Source organism: Ostrinia nubilalis, chromosome 22 (genome assembly GCF_963855985.1).
Source record: "Ostrinia nubilalis chromosome 22, ilOstNubi1.1, whole genome shotgun sequence".
In the NCBI taxonomy this organism is placed as follows: domain Eukaryota; kingdom Metazoa; phylum Arthropoda; class Insecta; order Lepidoptera; family Crambidae; genus Ostrinia; species Ostrinia nubilalis.
Window position 1 is genome coordinate 11342931 of NC_087109.1, and position 22454 is coordinate 11365384.

Consider the following 22454-nt stretch of genomic DNA (forward strand, 5'->3'; position numbering starts at 1 on the left):
GGAAAGCTAGTCTACACTGATATTATAAAGAGGAAAACTTTGTTTGTTTGTTTGGTTGTAATGAATAGGCTCAAAAACTACTGGACTGTTTTTAAAAATTCTTTCACCATTCGAAAGCTACATTATCCACGAGTAACATAGGCTATATTTTATTTTGGAAAAAATAGGGTTCCGTAAAATATTTGGGTGTTTCGGAGTCCACGCGGGCGAAGCCGCTGGCGGAAAGCTAGTTTTAAATAAAGCCCATTTCTATTTCTAACCTTCCAGTACTGTGAGAGCATAGCATCAACGTACATAAAGATACTAAAGTCGTCGACTTCGCGTCGCGCGCGCACGTGGATAGAGAAAGGCTTCCGCGGCAAGGCGTCGCACGTGCAGGCTTTGGGGGAGGCGGTCGCTGCCACGGTAGGGGGGGATTTGGACTCCCCCCACCATCACTGTACAGCTGACCAGCTGTCGAAATGGTGAGTAGATCTAGAAGGGGGGACTGGGGGGAGTTTACTGTCAAGATGTGCAAGCTTTGGGGGAGGCGGTCGCTGCCACGGTAGGGGGGGATTTGGACTCCCCCCACCATCACTGTACAGCTGACCAGCTGTCGAAATGGTGAGTAGATCTAGAAGGGGGGACTGGGGGGAGTTTACTGTCAAGACGTGCAAGCTTTGGGGGAGGCGGTCGCTGCCACGGTAGGGGGGGATTTGGACTCCCCCCACCATCATTGCACAGCTGACCAGCTGTCAAAATGGTGAGTAGACCTAGAAGGGGGGACTGGGGGGAGTTTACTGTCAAGATGTGCAAGCTTTGGGGGAGGCGGTCGCTGCCACGGTAGGGGGGGATTTGGACTCCCCCCACCATCATTGCACAGCTGACCAGCTGTCAAAATGGTGAGTAGACCTAGAAGGGGGGACTGGGGGGAGTTTACTGTCAAGATGTGCAAGCTTTGGGGGAGGCGGTCGCTGCCACGGTAGGGGGGGATTTGAACTCCCCCCATCATCACTGTACAGCAGACCAGCTGTCTAAATGGACTAAAAAAGGGGATTTTACTGTCAAATTATGCAAGCTTTGGGGAGGCGGTCGCTGCCACGGTAGGGGGGGATTTGGACTCCCCCCACCATCACTGTACAGCAGACCAGCTGTCTAAATGGTAAGCTAAAAAGGGCGATTTTACTGTCAAATTATGCAAGCTTTGGGGGAGGCGGTCGCAGCCACGGTAGGGGGGATTTGGACACCCCCCACCATCATTGTACAGCTGACCAGCTGTCAAAATGGTGAGTAGACCTAGAAGGGGGGACTGGGGGGAGTTTACTGTCAAGATGTGCAAGCTTTGGGGGAGGCGGTCGCTGCCACGGTAGGGGGGGATTTGGACTCCCCCCACCATCACTGTACAGCAGACCAGCTGTCTAAATGGTAAGCTAAAAAGGGCGATTTTACTGTCAAATTATGCAAGCTTTGGGGGAGGCGGTCGCAGCCACGGTAGGGGGGATTTGGACACCCCCCACCATCATTGTACAGCTGACCAGCTGTCAAAATGGTGAGTAGATCTAGAAGGGGGGACTGGGGGGAGTTTACTGTCAAGACGTGCAAGCTTTGGGGGAGGCGGTCGCTGCCACGGTAGGGGGGGATTTGGACTCCCCCCACCATCACTGTACAGCAGACCAGCTGTCGAAATGGTAAGTTTTTTATGCAGCATGTAATCACACCTGATGTTAATTGAGATGCAGTATATGATGGTACATACCTGACCTGTAAATGCCTGTTCAGTTTACCCTTGAAAAGACCCGAATTATAGTGCTCGGGAAAGACAGCAGCAAATCCAGTCCCCAGCTGTTAGAATATAAAAGAGTTAGCGAAACGCTTAGTTCGAGCTGACCTAGAAGCGGGACTTTACTGTCAAGACGTGCAAGCTTTGAGGAGGCGGTCGCTGCCACGGTAGGGGGGGATTTGGACTCCCCCCACCATCACTGTACAGCTGACCAGCTGTCAAAATGGTAAGTAAGCATAAAAGAGGGGACTGGGGGGAGTTTATTGTCAAGACGTGCAAGCTTTGGGGGAGGCGGTCGCTGCCACGGTAGGGGGGGATTTGGACTCCCCCCACCATCACTGTACAGCTGACCAGCTGTCAAAATGGTAAGTAAGCCTAAAAGAGGGGACTGGGGGGAGTTTATTGTCAAGACGTGCAAGCTTTGGGGGAGGCGGTCGCTGCGACTGTAGGGGGAGATTTGGACTCCCCCCACCATCATTGTACAGCTGATCAGCTGTCAAAATGGTGAGCCTTTTTTATCCGTAACAGAGAAGCTCTTGGCCTACATCTCTCCTGATGGAAAGTGATGACCAGGACGAAGGTGGATGCGAGTTTTACCTGGAATCCTCAACCACAAAAAACTAGCTATCTTACCTCGCAACTGCCAGAACACAATGCTGTTAACATTGTTGTTATGGCGGCAGACTTAGGTAAGATAGTAGTTGCTAACCAGGCGGATATAAACCAGCTCAAGGATTGATGCTACCATATTTTAAATTTAGTGATACATATAACATAGAAGATAAACTCACCAGTTCTTTTAACATTATCTTGACAGCTTGGTGGCATTACGATTGCATAATAATATGCGACACGCTGTAAAGAGGGAAAAATGGCGCGTATTGTTCGATGCATATGACCAGCAGTAGATTGTTACATGCTGTTTATGTAATATCAACAGCATCTTCCATTGGAATTAACATTTGAACACATCTACCAATATGATTCCAGGCTCCAAACCAACATACTTCTGAAGCAACTGGCAGAGCTGGTGTTTGTGAATCTCTACGGCATCAACAAGAAGGCTGGTGATGAGAGTCCCACGCCTCTACCGCCTTCCATGCCTTCCCTGCTACCAATTCCTGAGGGTATGTAGACCAGTGCTGGACAGCAAAACATTGTAGAATCTGCGGTATCAACAAAAAGGCTGGCGACGAGAGACTAGAATTACTTTCTATGCCCCAGTTGCTGCCTGAAGATACGTACCTGGCCAGTGCTAGACAGAATATTTTAGAAGCAGCTAAAGCCTGGTCCGTGAGCACGTAGAATTTTGTCCAATGACCCCAAGCTACCCATCCTTATCGCTCGCGCGTAATTATATTGCTGTCGCGACTGTGCGACGGGCGCCCGCAGTGAGTGTGCGAGTGCGACAGCAACATAATTACGCGCGAGCGATAAGGATGGGTAGCTTGGGGTCGTTGAACAAAATTCTACGTGCTCACGGACTAGGCTTTAGCTGTCTTCAAGAACCTTCTGTGTCAACAAGAAGGCTGGTGATGAGAGCCCGACACCGCTACGGCCTTCTATGCCTTCCTTGCTGCCTATTCCTGAGGGTATGTAGACCAGTGCTGGACAGCAGAACATTCTAGAAGTACTTAGCAGTCTTTGAGAATCTGCAATGACAGCATGAAGGCTGGCGACAAGAGACGTCTTCTATGCCCTTGCTGCTGCCTATTCCTGAGGGTATGTAGACCAGTGCTGAACAGCAGAATATTCTAGAAGCAGCTGGAAGAATTTTCGTGAATCTACTGCATTAAGAAAAGTGTGCAACAAGAGATGTCTTCGTTCACACACTCACTGCGGGTGCCCGTCGCACAGTCGCGACAGCAATATAATTACGCGCGAGCGATAAGGATGGGTGGCTAGGGGTCATTGGACAAAATTCTACGTGCTCACGGACCAGACTATAGATAAGTTATTTAAGTAATCAAAGGTAAAAATATAAAAAAAAACTCAAAAAAAAGCTTTTATTCTAAAATGCAGTTGTACTAAAAAATAATTTTGTGCAAGTCATGCTGATAAAAGTTAGTTGTTATTTCGAAAAAATAATAAGTGAAGCTCCATCTTAATTGTGGAGATGTCTTATCATTTTTTGAGATATTTACCATTTCACTACAGTCTTTTAACAAATGTAACCATAATAATTCCAGGTCTAGACGCCATGCCGGACTACCCAGCGTTCATCGACCTGTCCCACATCGTGTGGCTGAACAGCCATCTGCCGCAGAAGCACCAGCACAAGTGGCGGTTTCTGTTCTCTTCTCACATACACGGGGAATCTTTTTCGACTATGGCCGGTAAGTTTTGAGCTATAGAGTCTATAATGGCGTAAGCCTTTGAGCATGACAAGTCCAAATTTTTGATTGTTTTTGGACCTTAAGACAAGGGAATAAAGTCCAAAATATGAACTATCCAGCATTCATAGATTGTGGGACTAAACAGCTATCTGCCGCAGAAGCATCAGCACAAGTGGCGGTTTCTGTTCTCTTCTCACATACACGGAGAATCTTTCTCGACTATGGCCGGTGAGTTCTGAGCTATCGAGTCCAAAATGGCTTAAGCCGTTGAGCATGACAAGTCCAAATTTTTGATTGTTTTTGGACCTTAAGACAAGGGAATAAAGTCCAAAATATGAACTATCCAGCATTCATAGATTGTGTGACTAAACAGCCTTCTGCCGCAGAAGCACCAGCACAAGTGGCGGTTTCTGTTCTCTTCTCACATACACGGAGAATCTTTCTCGACTATGGCCGGTGAGTTCTGAGCTATCGAGTCCAAAATGGCTTAAGCCGTTGAGCATGACAAGTCCAAATTTTTTATTGTTTTTGGACCTTAAGACAAGGGAATAAAGTCCAAAATATGAACTATCCAGCATTCGTAGATTGTGTGACTAAACAGCCATCTGCCGCAGAAGCATCAGCACAAGTGGCGGTTTCTGTTCTCTTCTCACATACACGGGGAATCTTTTTCTACTATGGCCGGTAAGTTATGAGCTATAGCGTCCAAAATGGCTTAAGTCAAAAATCAAAATCAAAATTATCTTTATTTGTTTAGACTAATTAAATTAGTTCTTGCAAATCGTCAAATGCTCTTAAGGAGCCTATACATGTCTCATTCTTTTTTTGCCCTACCAGCGCTTCGAGACAAACATTTGGCAAGTGCTGAGAAGAAGCGCCGCAACAAACTCAGTCACCACTGTCTGCCGGTTTAAAAATATAAAAGAAGCAAGTTACTTACCACGCGCTCCCGTTGATAGAAGGTGGCCTTTAAGACGCATTAATAATATGGGGAATAACAAGTCCAAATTTTTCATTGTTCTTGGACCCTCGTTCGTTCGTTTCAGCCATATGACGTCCACTGCTGGACAAAGGCCTCCCCAAGGATTTCCATAACGAACGGTCCTGCGCTGCCCGCATCCAGATTCTTCCCGCGACCTTTACCAGATCGTCGGTCCACCTAGTCGGGCCTGCCCACGCTACGTCTTCCTGCCCGTGGCCGCCACTCGAGAACTTTTCTGCCCCAACGGCCATCATCTCTACGAGCTATGTGCCCCGCCCACTGCGACTTTATTTCTTAGATCTTAAGCCAAGGGAATAAAGTTCAAAATATGGACTACCCAGCGTACATAGACCTCTGCTACATCGTGTGGCTAACCGTGTGAGAAACAAAAACCAGAGTAAATACAAATGAGTAGGTTATCTTCATAGAAACGCACCGAGCGCGGTTTGTATGTGAGCGCGCCAATACGTATGCGGCGCGCACGCACACACTGACAAAATTTCGCGTGGATTTGCTGGGAGCGGCGCAAAAACTCTTGCATATTATTCTCTATTTGCAGTTCTAACGTGCACCTTATTGAATTCATTTTCGTTCGCCAGGTCGCATCCAGGACCAGGGCGCATCAGTACTGATCTTGGAAGACAACAGCGGGCACATATTTGGCGGCTACGCCCCGGTCTCCTGGTCTATAGGACCCAACTTCACAGGTAAAATATACAGTGTTCAGTTGTTCGTGAACTGGAATACTAAAGTACGGCCAACTAGCAGCGATACAAAAAGTCGATACGGCCGTCGCCAAAGACAGACGGGTTCACCCATGACATTGGGTTTGTTTACATTTGGTATCGCTTCTCGTTGGCCGTACTTTACTTATGCCTCAGGTCGTGGCTTCAATTACAAAAAATATTACTGGCAAGTAACTAACCACTCGCCTTGAAAATATCAATTGCCTCGGCGAGACTCGAACCCAGAACGTTTCGCTTGCCAGAAGGTTGCTCTAAACTACGCTTTATTAACGTAATCCTATCACTATACATACTGTCCCAAAATACAACGATAAGCCGGCGTCGTGGTGCCGTTTGGTGTAGTTGTTCGAAACGGACTACTATTCCGGAGGTAGCGGGTTCGATTCCCTCACATTACAAACATTTGTGTGTATAAACATATTTGTTTGTATTGGACTAGGTGTTTTCTATGTATAATAAGTATGTATTTACAAAAAAAAAGTATTTAAGTATGTTTATATCCGTTGTATAGTACCCATAGTACAAGCTTTGCTTAGTTTGGGATTAGAAGCGCAGTGTAAAATGTCCAAGGATATTTTTTTTATTACTTTAGGAAAAATAAGAAAAAAAAGATTTTTTTTCTCGTAAAATTGAAATGAAAATAGGAATATATTAATCTTATTTCATGAATTTAGTTGAATTTTGAAAACTTATTTTAATACGGAAAATAAAAAATGCTTGACTTCTCTTCCAGGCGACGAAGACTCGTTCCTATTCGCGCTCGCGCCCAAAATGCGGGCTTATCCCTCCACCGGCTACAACGATCACTACCAGTACCTCAACCATCACACGAAGACGCTGCCCAACGGTTTGGTGAGTGGAACGAGTTATTTTGTAAGGAATATCAATTGTTTCAGACGGGAGTCGAATCCACGACCTCACTTTTACAGGGTGTTGGGTAAATGGGTATATGAGCCGACACTAGCCCATGTTAACATACGCATATAAATGGTATGGTGAAGTCAGAAAATGAAGTCATCATTTTAATATTAATTAAAATATTAAAATTCATTTATTTCTTTGCAAAAATAAATGAATTTTAATTTTCATACATATCCGATATTATAAATTTTATTTAGTATGAACATTCATTTAAAAAATTCAAATGATGATATCAAATTTCTGACTTCAGCATACCATTTATATGCATATGTTAACATGGGTTAGTGTCGGCTCATATACCTATTTACCTAACTAACACCCTGTATAAGTAAGTGAGTGCAATCTGCTTCAGATACACATAAAATAGAGGTAATTGAAAACTGATTCAGTTTAAAGGCTAGAATTTAGTATTTTTTAATTACTCAATTGGAATGATGACTCGGTAATCAAATCGAAATTCTATTTAGTCCGTCAAGCAGATAATAAAAAACTATTGGACACAATTTACTCAAAAGTGACGTCAAGCGACATTTCAACTCGATGTAGCACTGTTATTATTTAATTATGAAAGAAAATAAAAAATACGAGTAATATTTTCTAATATGTATGTATTTACAAAAAAAAAGTATTTAAGTATGTTTATATCCGTTGTCTAGTCCCCATAATACAAGCTTTGCTTAGTTTGGGGCTAGCGGCGCAGAGTAAAATGTCCAAGGATATTTATTATTTATTTATTTAATTATCTGTCTGACTGACAAATAAATTAAAATTTTGTCATCTAGGCTCCTTTCACTGTTAACCATATTATAATCATTTATTATTTTATCCCTTCCAGATAATGGGCGGGCAGTTCGAATTCGGCGGCATTTGGATCGATGCGGATCCGTTCGGCGCAGGCGCCTCCGCTGAGTCTTGCAGCACCTACCGCGGCTACAAGCGACTTAGCAAGGAACCCACCTTTCGTATTAGGAGTTTGGAAGTGTGGGGGGTCGGAGACAAGCCCGTGGTTAATAAGGACGAGGTACGTAACCCCCCTTTTGAAGGGGAGACTTATAGGAGGCCATAGCATACGGCATCTGAGTCTTGCAGCACCTACCGCGGCTACAAGCGTCTTAGCAAGGAACCCACCTTCCGCATCAGGAGTTTGGAAGTGTGGGGGGTCGGAGACAAGCCCGTGGTTAATAAGGACGAGGTTAGTAAAAGGGGGGATTAATAAGGGGCATCTAAGTCAAGAAAGATCCAGTGTCATCGCGGCTACAAGCGACTTAGCAAGGACCCACCTTCCGTATAAGGAGTTTAGAAGTGTGGGGGGTCGGAGACAAGCCCGTGGTTAATAAGGACGAGGTACGTAAGCCCCCTTTTACGTAGCATATGCTAATAGGGGGCCATAGCATGCAAAAAAAGTTTACGAGTGCCGACTACGGACCGGAAAACGTGACTCACTCAATAGACTGACGATGAGTAGAGTAGGTGTCGATTTTTTTTCTTATGAGAAACAAGTTTTCGTGTGCTCGTTATAAAATAAAATAAAAATATTGTAGAAAACAACCAAAACAAAAAACAATAATCTCGCGTTTGGTTGTGCTTTCTACAGCTCTGAAAAGTTGATTATTTTAGACGCACCGTGTCGCTAGTGTCGCCTCATCGTACGTAATGTGAAATTCCACCGATAGATGGCGTTGAGTGTACGTTGACTCGCGGTTTCATTTGATTTTTTCCCGATTTACTAGTAGGCTGAGGCGAGATGTTTCGGCAGTCCGCTGGACATAGGCCTCTTCCAGCCTTCTTTTGAAGGCTATCATCATCATTTAAATTTTTGAAGCACTTCTCTCCCCTTCACAGGGTGTGAATAGTGCGTATAAGATTAATGTAGCCCTTCTTCTGACGCAGTCGGGTAATAATAAAATACAAGGGAACAATTTATTTTAAATCCCCATTTTATTTATCAATGGGAACCATTTGTCATCTCGTTGCATTTCATAATGTCATTTGCCACACTGGATGCTGTCCTGCGGTTAGGTTAAAGTAAACGTAGCCCGTACCATGTTTGAACAACATTGTCAATCTCCATACATTTTGTATTGATGCGATCTGACAATGCGGCCACGATCAAAGAACAGGTGCAGGCTGCGTTCATTTGATTTGATCGTGGACCGCAGAACGCGTGCAGATTGACAAATGCATCGATTTACGAGAGTAATAATAATATAAAAAGTATAGGCCCACGATTCTGAAACGTCATGTGGCAAAAAATAAAAACTAAACCCAGTATTGATATTAGCGCCCTCCGGTATTCATAAGGTGTCCAACGTGGCAAAAATCGGAACCAGCGATCCGGTATCGACGGTGGCGCCCCCTGTCAATGCCACGGGTGGGACAGTTCAGTGTAGGACATTCAGCAGTGGACGAAATGATAATGATGATAACCTAACGAAAATGAGCCATCTCACCCCCCTTTACCTCACTACCTTACCTTTACCTCCCTCCTCTAATCCTCCCCCTTCCCCCCAGTACGCCGCGTCGAACCAAGCCAGCGTGCTCAAGACACACAAGTCCGAATACAAGATGCTGCAGATGATGGGCAAGCCAGTCGGAGAGACGAATTTTTGATTAGTATGACATTGAAATTTATGTAGTAGCAGGCCTGTTCATCTCCGCGAGTTTACATCGAAAACAAAACACGCACGATGGCCCACCCACAGGATACTATTCGACAAGGCCTCACATACGAGCGAACATTGACTCACACACGCGTATTCTTGTGTATGATAAATACTGTGCAGTATTTAACTGCCTAAATAATAATGAAAACACAGAATGTACTTTTTTAAGTTGCCTCAAGACACTGAGAGGTAAATAAGTAGTTAATATTATTCATGATAATTCATGCTAAATCACGTATTTGCTCCGCCATTTTCCGCAGCTTGGCACCTCACGTCACATCATTTTACCGAAGTCAGCCCTATAGCTTCGGCGCAGTGCCGATCACTGACGTTTGTCAACAAAATGGTGCTTGACTCTTGAGACAGGCTAAATTACACCATATTGTTAATGACATTGAGCATACATATTTTTAAATACCTTCGCGAAGTAAAACTTCTGTACGTAGTACTTGTTATTATTCTGTGGTAGTAGTCCCAGTATAGTACATAAATTAAGCTGGTAGTATCGTTATGTACCTAGTTGTATAGGAGTGGCTATTAAAAAAATAGATAGTACTGTATGACTATTGATTTATTGTAAAGGTACCGTAGACCGACATTACGTTTATTATTATAAAATAACTAATTTTTGACCCATTCATTCCGATAAGGGGTTAATTTTGGAAAGACCTTTCTTCTTGTACACAAAACTGCAAAAAACTGGGACACTAATTGGGAGTTCGTAGATTTATACGATCGATCCAACCATTTATTATCCGCTTACTTTTTAACCGACTTCAAAAAAGGAGGAGGTTATATGTTCGACTGTATGTATGTTTTTTTTTTTTCTATGTATGTTCACCGATTACTCCGTCAATTGTGGACCGATTTTCAAAATTCTTTTTTTGTTTGATAGGGTACACTTCTGAGGTGGTCCCATTGTCACCAAGTCAGGATCTGATGATGGGATCCTAGGGAAATCGAGGGCAACCCCCAAATTTTATAGGCACGTATATAGTTTTTCAAACGTTTTCTTAAGTTGTTCAAGTATTTGCTCCTGGAAATCATCATATCATATTGATGAGCTGATGATAGAAGGTAAAACTCCTTAATGTTTAGGAGTTGGAGGGTAATTCTTTTAATTTTATAGATAAGTATAGTTTCTAAAGTTATTCAAGTGTTAGCATTAGATAGTCATCATCTCATCATGATGAACTGGTCATGGTACGTACAACTCCTTAACGCTTAGGAGTTGGAGGATAATTCTTTAAATATTATAGGTACAAATAGACCAACAGTTGTATTTTTTCATGTTTTTAAGGTGGGCTGACGGTTTAAGGTCTTTTTAGGTTGCCGATATGGTAACCTGTATTTTGTAGGGAATATTATTTTACACTTGACATGAAGAATATAGTCTCAATGTACTGCCTACCTTCAGTGGTAATACGTGGTACAATAAGTTAACTAAAAAGCAAGAACAAAGTTAATTTTTATTAAAAAAAATAAAACCGACTCCAAAAAACATACACTAAAAAGTAGAAAAATAATTACTAGGTAATTACTTATTTATTAGGACGAATTAATATTTATGTATACCATTATTGATACTTTTGGAGTCGGTGCAGGCAAACTTCACACGTTTCATAATCTTGGCACCGACTCCAGAAGTATCAATAATGGTATACATAAATATTAATTCGTCCTAATAAATAAGTAATTACCTAGTAATTATTTTTCTACTTTTTAGTGTATGTTTTTTGTGCCTTATGTTTATCATAAAGACCAGCTTATTTGATACTTAGCCCATATATGTTATTCTGATGTAACAATTATACCTAAGTATTGTAGTTTTATCATAATCTTTTCACTTATTTTTGAGCAAAAGAGGACATCCATAAATATTCATTTTTGGTGAATAAATATTTATTATTGTAAAGTATTTTTTGTAAAATTAATAAGTTTTTTGAATGCTAAAAGGTAGACGGTGGAGACTAAGATACTAAAATACCTACTTGTAATACCCATGTTCGCAAATTAAATATATTTGATTTCATATGTATATCATACATTATATTACTTTTCACAGGACGAGCGAGATATAAGCGTGCTGGATACGAATCCAGAAGCGAAGGCGATATTGGACATGGCGGGCCGCACGCGCCATAGTGAAGGAATTCGCGAGCCGCCGCCGTTATAATGCGGCGTAGCGACACCGCGTAAGTCAATATTCATGATTTTTGAGAGCGACGAAACTGGATAAGTTTTTGATCTGTATAGTCTGGTCTGTGAGCACGTAGAATTTTGTCCAATGACCTCAAGCTACCCATCCTTATCGCTCGCGCGTAATTATGTAGCTGTCGCGCTCGCACACTCACTGCGGGCGCCCGTCGCACAGTCGCGACAGCAATATAATTACGCGCGAGCGATAAGGATGGGTAGCTAGGGGTCATTGGACAAAATTCTACGTGCCCACGGACCGGGCTTTAGTAATGAATTGTAGTTGGTTAAGACCAAAAATCTGTATAAAAGAACTCCGGATTACGAATCTAACACCCGTATTTCCCGTATTCACAAACGATGCTTGCTTAAGTGACGCAGCAAATGGAACGCACAGCGTTGAATAGAGCTCTGTGGTCGGTTCTTGTGACCCTGTGCGTCCACGCGCACTGTGAGACCTCATAGTAATGTTTGTGAATACGGGCGTAAGCTCCTGATTCCAATTCAAGCATAAATTGAAGGTTTTATTGGTTGAAATATTTTTAGACCAATCGTAAAACAGAATCTATACTTGAGTTAGTATTTTGATATTTTACTTTTAGGATGCATATTAATTATTTGAAACGACAAATCAAACTAATCGTAAAAAATATCAAATCTCTCAAAAAAAAATTACTTACGTAATGTTAGACGAAATGGTCACTGTTGACATATACATTGTTTCTATACAAAAAGAATCACAGTTCGTAATATTAAAATAAATAAGGTCTTTGAAAAATATACTTTAATACAATATGACAGAACTTTTACCAAAAACTAAATTACATATAAACTTGAAAGAGAACTAAACCTCTGTTTAAAAACGTGTATACGTCAATTTTGTCCGAAAAAGCCTTAGTTCTCCAAATAGAACGCGTTTCTGGAACTCCCTTCGAACTAGAAACGCATTCCATTTGGCTGAAATGTTATAGTCAATATACGCTTTTGTTTCATATTTTGTAGTATAAATAAATCGTTCGTCTGTCAGTTATTTGTAATCTTATCGATGCAGAAATAAAGTAAAATCTTCATCCTTTCTGTTATAAGTCTCGCTTACCTAAGTCAGTTCCTGAGGTATGAGAGCGACACGCGAGTGTTTTTGTAACGTCAAACGTCAGCGAGACATCAGCCCCCCTAGACAAAACGCACTTTTTGATCGAATCGAAAATCGAATCCGTCAAAACTCCATACAAAAAAGGGGCTTTTCGACCACTTTTCGACTGGTTTGCGATTATAATTTGCACTTTGTCTAGACCCACAGATTTGCTTCAGATTTGTATGCTCTGTTACGTCATAATATGTCAATGTCACCCCTCCCGTGCCGCTCCCATACCTCAGGCACTGACTGAGTTAACTTAAAGCCCGGTCTGCGAGCACGTAGAATTTTGTCCAATGACCCCAAGCTACCCATCCTTATCGCTCGCGCGTAATTATGTTGCTGTCGCGCTCGCACACTCACTGCGGGCGCGCGTCGCACAGTCGCGACAGCAATATAATTGAGAATGTTACTAGGTATGCAAAATCACTTGAAACCTATGTTACAGTTAAGCTTTTACATTTACAAATACATTAGTTTTTATTTCATTCAAAAATACCCAGTAGTTATGATTTTATAGGCATTCAAAGTTCGCTTAAATATTGAGTCCCGCCGACGGTCACGTGACCCCGTGTGACGTACATTCACAGCGTCCGCTCACTAGAAAACGGATATAAACATACTTAAATATATTTTTTTTGTAAATACAAACTTATTATACATATTAACACCCAGACCCATTACAGAAATTAAAATTGAACCAAACCCAAACTTGATGCGATTGTGTCGTTTTATTGCGAATTACCTTCCAGCTCCATCATTAGACCCCGATTACTATATAGAATTAAAATACTCATCAATACAAAACGAACGAGCCCAAACTCGATGCATTTAAGTCGTTTTATTATAGAGTTCCTATGGCCACCTTCCAGCTCCATCATCAGATCAGCTCCATGTCATCATAATATTGCATGGTCATCCAAATCACATGTGTTTGCGAAATTTCAGCTTAATCGGTTGCCTGGAAGTGGGTCTTAATTCAGTTTGCAAGATTCCACCCATACAAATATGAGCCAGTCGTTGTAATATGACGTCACGCGCATAAAATGGCGGGCCGGCCGCCGCCCGCACTTTTAAAATTCAATATCTTGGAAACTAATTAACGTATCGAAATAATTCTTTCACGTGTATTTTTTATTTTTAACAGAGAATACAGAAAGCTAAAAAACAAAATTAGTGAACATTCTTCATTACGCGCGAGCGATAAGGATGGGTAGCTTAGGGTCATAGGACAAAATTCTACGTGCTCGCAGACCAGACTATAACAGTATGTACGTTTCAAAATGCTGACAGATGAATTTTACGTGAAATTATGTATAGAAGTAATTGTGTGCGACAAGCTTATGAAATATGCTATAAATATTTATTTTATTTATATTTATGTATTTATCTCAGTATTCTGATCATCATACATTCTGTCACTGTGAATTTTAGTTGTAACTACTTTATAAATCTTGACTGTTATGTTGTGAATCAATTTAGAACTTTAAACTTAAGATTTTTGTTCAAAACTCATTCGGGAGTTTGTCATCATTAGATCAGTTTACCATAAAACTACAAATATTTTTAATTGGTTTTGAACCGTATGTATAAGGCCCAAAACACACGGTGAAACGCAATTGCAACGAAACTGCAACTTCTAGTTACTTTTGAGTTGCATCTAAGTTTCTGCCATAGATTCCGTTGAGAGACCACACATGACGCGACCATTTCAAACTGGTCTCTCTCTCTCAAAAGTAACCAGAAGTTGCAGTTTCGTTGCAATTGCGTTTCACCGTGTGTTCTGGGCCTCAGTCATGAAGTTGAAAATTGATTGAGATTCTTTTTTTTTTTTATTCATAACTACTAGTGAGATATAGGTAACAACAGATATTTATTTTTGTTTTTATATTATTTACTATAATATTATTACATTCGCAATCTTGAACTAGTCATCGCTGTGAATAGTAAAGATTAAGTAGTTTAAATACAGGGTGAGTCGATTGTCACCTCTAGTTCGCGTACAAAGAGAAGATGCGTCCTTTATCAGCATAACTTGTTTTCCTTCTGTCATAGGAAATAAGAATCAATTTGACAGTGATAATTATAAACTTCTACCGATTGTACAAAAGCAGAAAAATCTGTAGTCTAGAAAAATATCTAATAACTAGGGTCCGCCCACGCTACGTCTTTCGGCCCGTGGCCGCCACTCGAGAACTTCTGCCCCAGCGGCCATCAGCTCTGCGAGCTATGTGCCCCGCCCACTGCCACTTGATTTTAGCAATTTTGCGGGCTATCAGTCACTTTAGTTCTCCTGCGGATCTCCTCATTCGATCACGCAGGGAAACTCCGAGCATAGCACGCTCCATCGCCATTTGGGTGACCAAATGCATCTAACTTAATTATAAAAAAAAAGCATACATACATACAGCCGAACATATAACCTCCTCCTTTTTTGAAGTCGGTTAATTAGTCATCAATCAATATATATTTGAAAATAACTATGTATTGACTCACCCTGTATACCAATGAGTGCCAATAAATAAATTATAGAAAAAATCTATTTTCTGAAATAAGTTAAATAGACTAATAAGCGAACATTCTGGGCGTATATTATTTACTGTGAATCTCTTTAAAGGTATATTCATATTGCTACATGCGTGTGCGTAACGTGTGTTGTTTGTATGGAATATAATCATTGGATACAGCGCCATCTAGTTTCAAACTAAGCAAAGCTTGTAAAGTCAGCGTCAAATAGTTGGTGACACCCAAAGTGGCCAAATAGTTCACACGTCTTTGTTACTTTAGAACAGTCTTTCCCAAAGTGGGCGATAACGCCCCCTTGTGGGCGCTGCAGGCTTAAAGGGGGGCGGTAAGAGACCCAGAAAAAAAAGCGGGACGTTGTGTAGAGGCTTGGGAAGCGTCATCTACTAGGAGGACTCTCAGACACCGACTGAGCTCGACTCTTGACTACAAAAATGGGGGGCGCTAAAAATAATTTATTCTCAAAGTGGGCAGTAGACTAAATAATTTTGGGAACCGCTGCTTTAGAATAAGGTGGTGTTGTTAATTTTTTGGCCACTTTGGGCGTCGCGAACTATTTGATGCTGACTGTACGTGAACCTCAACTCACATAAATGTAGCAATGTAAATATACCTTTCACATTAATAGTAGTTATCTTTTATTTACAAAAATACATTGTCATATTTAATTAGAAGCATTTCCACATTTGACCATTACCACTACATGAGTTAAACAATTTCAGAGAAGATATATTTTTATTTCATTTCTTATTTACACCATACATTTATCATAACTATATTATTAAGTCGTTATTTTTTGTATTTAACATTTTATTATCTGTTAAGCATCGCGACATTCCTGTCAAAATAATCAATATCGGAATGAAAATCGATTGATAATACTATGACACATATTTATCACCAAACAGAACTTTTTTGTGCTACACAAGATCTCCCAGTCACAAGTGACCGTCCGAAATATTGTAAATATTTAAAAAATATCGAAAAAATACCTCAAAAGGGGGGCTAACTGCAATATTTTTCAAGTTATTCACTTTCAAGTTAAATGAAAATAAAGGTATTTATAAAGTTTGTTAAACCAAACCAAGAAAAATTTGAATGACCAATCATCATGGGCGTACCCATGGGACATGACTGGAAGTCGGCCACCCTCGGCCAGAATAAAAAAAAATGTTTATTCGGTATACAGTGTGAGTCACGTTAAAGTGTACATATGAAAATAGATGAAACTAGACCTATTTTTATCGACAAAAAAGAGGTCAAAAAATTTTCAAAAAGTATGATTTTTTATTATTTGTTGGCCTTTTTTGTGTATTTTATGTATTTTTTTAGTATCGCCTGTTATTTAACATTATTATTGTTTTTATTTTATCAGGATATACCGCTTAGTTTATACGTTTTCTTTACAATAAGTAATAGGAAGAAAAAAAAATCTATAATTTTTAAAAAAAAATCTCAATAAATTTTTGACCTCTTTTTTGTCGATAAAAATAGGTCTAGTTTAATCTATTTTCATATGTACACTTTAACGTGACTCACACTGTATAGCTTGCCCTACCACCACTTCAGGACAACATATGGGCTGGTGCTGAGAAGAAGTGGCGGAAGAAACCATGCCCGTTTTCAGCATCAATCCCTAATGTTTAAGTGCCCCTATGTAAACAAAATTCCTGTACGTGTTACCATAGGGGTCACTTAAAAATTAGGGATTGATGGTGAAAACGGGCATCAGTCACCTCTGTCAGCACAGAAACTAGGTGACTTGGTGACTTGCCTCCTCCTAGGCCAGAAGCTGAGTACGCCCATGCCAATCTTATGTGGTCTGGTTAACATCTAATGACACTTTAAGATAATTTTCCATGAATATTTAGAATGCTTCGGCCGGTCACTTGAGCCTGGGCGACATTTCTTTTCATTCCGAATATGATCTTGAGAAATACCTTTCTCTGCGCTTTATATGTTAGATTTAGGTTTTATAAAATACATACACACAAACATTTCACGTTTACATAAATAGCTTTGGTTTTCTACGATGCACAGCACAAATATTAATATTAAGATACGTTCTCACTTACAGCATTCGTTGAACAGACATCCACCAGATGGCTTAGAAAGTTCCCGCTAGGGGCGCTGTACAATCCGTCATTAATGTCACTTTTTTACGCAGTTGACATCGAATGGTTTGGCGTAAACTCACACTACGCCACCAGCTTGCACTAAGCGTTTCGATAACTCTTTCATAATGCGAATTCGCTGGGTGCGAAGTACTAGGTGGGGGTAACATAATCTATCGCAGCGCTCATGGTGGTCAAAAGTAGAAATAATGTAAGCTCTGTCATCAGATGTATCTGTCAATGGCAAAGCGATTTTACTTAATACATTTTAATATCATTAATTAATCGCATGAAAAGGGTCCTACTGGGAACTTAAATAAAAGAGTGGACTGTATTTCGATAGGGCTGGTTTAATAGCCGTTTACAATTTGGAAATAACTAGACTATACAACGTGGTAGTACAAAAATGAGTCACAGTAGTTGTTGTGCACAGATGTTTGCCTTATGATGAGAGCGTGAATTATTGAACTCTGCCCTTATTTTGTTCTATATTCTTCTACATCTCGGACTTGTCCAGCCAATACCAACAACTTTCCTTTAAATACGGTTTGTGGTTGGAATTTGATATTGTAACACTCACAAACCCGGTCTTCAAAACAATACTCATTTCGATCTGAAAACGATATTTAATTTATTAGCGATACAGGAACATTTAAATATATTTACTGTTTACTGTCGTCGGCCGTTTGGTGTAGTGGTTCAAAACGGACTACTATTCCGGAGGTTGCGGGTTCGATTCCCGCACAGTACAAACATTTGTGTGCATGAACATATTTGTTTGTATTGGACTGGGTGTTTTCTATGTATAATAAGTATGTATTTACAAAAAAAAAAAAGTATTTAAGTATGTTTATATCCGTTGTCTAGTACCCATAGTACAAGCTTTGCTTAGTTTGGGACTAGAAGCGCAGTGTAAAATGTCCAAAAGGATATTTATATTTGTTATATAATGAAACCGTCAAAGTAGCTTTTTCTTTTCGTTTTACTGTAAAACTACAACTATAAATGAAGTAAACAAACCCTGACACAATCAAAATTAAACACACTTTTTGGACTTACCTCATTTGATTTGAATGACCAAAATGATTTCAAAACCTTTTTTCCACCCAAATCGTGGTATCACAACAATTATTAGTCGAAAATATTTGTTATTTTTTCATTTCGATATTTTTTCACAATTACACGACCTAAATGTCAATGTGACAGAGCCCACAAAGTTGTGGACGCTAGTTGGCGCTGTAATCGTGCACAGAGCCAATAGCTAGGGACTGAAATTCGCTGCCTGCTGCTGTCTTTCCCGAATCCGGTTTACTGTAATCCGGGCCTTTCTAAGGCGAGAGTGAATTAGGCACTTACAGGGCAGATATGTACCACGCATTTCACTTAACATCAGGTGCGATTGCGGTCAAATTCCTGTATAAAAAAAAAATATATTTTTGTAAGCGAAATCGCAAAATCGCCGAACGTTCGTTAATGTTCGCGAATGCTGTATGTGAGAACAATTATAGTGCTTAGGAACGAACGATCCAAACTTATGAATATCTCTTACTGCCAATTTTCGTAAAATAACTACTTAAGTAATAGATAAATAGTTATCCATTCATTTTCAAGTATTTGTCAAATAATAAATAAATCTTTGGACAAATAAATAAATAAATCTTTGGACAATTTGACACAGCGCCAGCTAGCCCCAAAGTAAGCAACTTAATGCTTGTGTTATGGGTGCTAGCTTAACGGATATACTACTTATATACTTCTTTTTTTTTTAGTTGTTTTTTTAATTAGGCAGAGAGCAGAGCTACTTTTCTTTTTCATGTTGACATGTGACATGTGACATCTGACATGGTGTTATTAAAGTGAAAATTTTATTATTTTAGAAGATGAAAATGTATAATAATTTTAAAGGAATCGACAAGCTGATGAATTAACTTTAAATGTCGTTTTATAAGACTTATTAGTCTATTCATTCATTATCTAGGATCGGCAAAATGAAACAATGTGTTGCTCTTGTAAAGTAGTGATATTTTCAACAATATTCTATCATCTATTCACACAGAAATTGTTTACGAATCACAACAGAGAAACGACATTTAAAGTTAATTCATCAGCTTGTCGATTCCTTTAAAATTATTATACATTTTCATCTTCTAAAATAATAAAATTTTCACTTTAATAACACCATGTCAGATGTCACATGTCACATGTCAACATGAAAAAGAAAAGTAGCTCTGCTCTCTGCCTAATTAAAAAAACAACTAAAGAGGATTTATTCTCTTATATAAATACATAAATATTATACATAGTCACACCCAGACCCGTCACAGAAATTAAAATTCATCATTTCAATTTCTGCCCGGCCGGGAATCGAACCCGGGACCTCTCGGCATAGTAGTCCGTTCTGAACCACTACACCAAACGGCCGACTAAATAATTAACACATTGTAACGAAAAGTTGTCAAATAATCGGTTAAAGTTCTGAAACTGATCTCAAAACTGGATTCAAACTCAAGTCTGTGATTAATAAAACAAGGCTTGAGTCTGTTTTTGAGTCTAGATTCATACTTGAGCATCGTTTCAGAATTAGAACCCTAGTGAGAGTTGATAACGAATTGCTGAAAACTATTTAATTTCTTAGCCTTATCCAGTGTATCACGTAAAAGTAAATAACGTATGCCTTATTAACTTATTATTGTATTTATGTGTTCTATGATCGTGTCCATATACGAGCCTATTTCATTAGTTACAATGAAGTATAGCACTTTATTTATATATTTTATACCTTTTCTTCTTCAAGACCTGATTATAGTTAATACGAACATAACTTCTGATCTGCATATAAAGTCGAAACGACTGGGCCGATTTTGATAGGACTTAACTAGCTAGCGGTGTTCTTAAGCAAGCACAAACTTTAATATTGAAAAATAACTAGGGTTCCGTGGAAAAATACAAATAATCATAAAAACAATCGACAAATAGTCACTGGATATTTAATCAAAGCAAATCTGTTTTATTTTAGACGTAAAAGTCCACAATTTTAATATGTAACTAATGAAATTGGCTCTTTGCAAACCTTCAAATCCTAAACCCACGTGAAGTGTCTACCACGTCCCGAAAATGAGTTGTATTTTCGTAATTTAGCTATTCTTAGTAAGTTGTACAAATTGTATTTATTTAATTTATTGTAATAAATAAATTTTAAATATGACTGGTGTTTAATTTATCTGTAAAATTATAAGAAAAAATACACCATAATATATGTGCACGTGGATTGAGTGATCCTTGCTTCAATAAACAAAAATCGAGGAAGTTTCACTTCACCGCAATATTTTAACTAAAACTTCCTCGATTTTTGTTAAGATTGAAGCAAGGATCACTCAATCCACATGCAAATCATAATATCTAATTTCAAATAAAGCATAGCATAGAGCTTGTGCTAAGGACATATTTAATTTTTGTAAAAACTATGTGAAGGGCGTTTCTAGGGCAAGGCATAGTAGGGGAAGGCATCTTGCCCCCCAAACTCTTGAAATACCTACGTTCCTCTACATTTAGATTTCGTCCTTGAGCAATTAACGCCCATATTTCACAAACGATGCTTGCTTAAGTGAAGCAGAAAATCGCTCTGAATAGAGCTCTGTGATTGGTTCGTGAGTCCCTGTGAGTCCACGCGCACTGAGACCTCATACTTAACGTGTGTGAATATGCGTAAGCGTGGGTGAACTTCTAAAAACTGAATTAAGTAGTGTGGTGTGGTGAGACGTATAAAAAAAACGATACGTTGCTATAAAAAATGAGTACTCTGTATCAAAATAATAGAAATCTCGTGCAAATCATACCACTTTATTTTTGTTCAGACTTTATACATTGTCTTTTTCCATGCCTTAAAGTTAAATTAAATATTAATAAACACTAAAACAATTCATTCACTTAGCACAGCTTCTGTCGCTACTATTGAAGTAAGTGTCCGACAACTATCAGGCATCGGTCGCGTCAGTCCTCTTCCCGACCGACAGGTCGATGGGCGTGTCCTGACAGGCCTCAGAGGCCGCGTGGGGCCTGATGATCCCGTACAGAGGCACCGGGAGGGGGGCCTCCCTCTCAGACTTGGTGTGGGCTTCGACGCACTTCGAGTTGCGGGTGTGCATTCTGGATGATAAAATTGTTATTAATAGCTAGTCGTTACAAATCGAGCTGTTTCATCTTAACTGACAGTTAAATATTTGCAACAATATTTCTGTTAGTTGTTTAAAGTATACCCAACATTGATGAACAAACGCTGGCCGTAACAGCATATTACACTTGAAAATTTCGACAGGTTCATCCAGTGTCAAGTAGCTCAGATGGAAGAGCAGTCGCCCGGCAAGTGAAACGTCGTGGGTTCAATTCCCGCCTTAGGCAGTTCGATGTTTTCAAGTTATTTTAAATTTTCAACTTACAAGTCGAGTTAACTGCGCACCTGGCAGCCGTGACGTCACATCAACTGGTACGGACGGGGCGAACGCGTGGAGGTGGGATGAGAGTCGCATTCAAGCGAGGTGTGCAGTTAGCTCGATTGGGTTGTTATAACTTATGTAGTCCAGTGATTGATCAGTATTAAGAGATTCTGGGTTCGATTCCTGATGGTAGTTGACAATCGCCATGATTGTCCTGGTTCTGTTTTGGAAATCAAGGAGTTGGAAATCTACTTGTTCTATCGGTAAGCATCAGGCATGACAAGTTACGAACGTTTTCCAGCAATACCACAAGTGGTGACTTGGTCCACCATAATCTGAGAATTGTCCTGACGGCTAAGTAACCTAGTAACCTAAGGACAAGAACTATGTGACTTATTTGTTACAAGTACCTCCAATAACTGAACGCTTTCCAGCTGTACCACAAATGGGTCTTGTGGTCCTGACATTTCAGAGGTGTCCTGGTCCTAATGGAGCCCTACAAGAAGTTGGAAACCTACTTTTTCTTTCGGTAAGCATCAGCCTGGTGCTATTAGAGGAACATCCACTTACTGAACGCTTTCCAACTATGCCATTAGTAGAACCTTTGTGGCCCTGGTATCTGAGGAGTGTCCTGGTCCTGATGGAG

At 40.0% G+C, this 22454-nt stretch overlaps 1 protein-coding gene across 1 annotated transcript in view; it reads left to right on the forward strand.

Annotated features, from left to right (window-relative positions):
* LOC135083080 (uncharacterized) overlaps positions 1-20580 on the forward strand; it is a 39489-nt gene extending 18909 nt beyond the window's left edge. Inside the window, exons 6-14 of the mRNA XM_063977845.1 lie at positions 268-464; positions 2005-2124; positions 2750-2886; positions 3949-4095; positions 5677-5784; positions 6557-6675; positions 7580-7765; positions 7811-7936; positions 11473-20580. Of these exons, the coding sequence (XP_063833915.1) occupies positions 268-464; positions 2005-2124; positions 2750-2886; positions 3949-4095; positions 5677-5784; positions 6557-6675; positions 7580-7765; positions 7811-7936; positions 11473-11583 (1251 nt within the window). The 3' untranslated portion in view covers positions 11584-20580. The remainder of the gene's footprint in view (positions 1-267; positions 465-2004; positions 2125-2749; positions 2887-3948; positions 4096-5676; positions 5785-6556; positions 6676-7579; positions 7766-7810; positions 7937-11472) is intronic.
* Positions 20581-22454: the final 1874 nt, after the last annotated feature.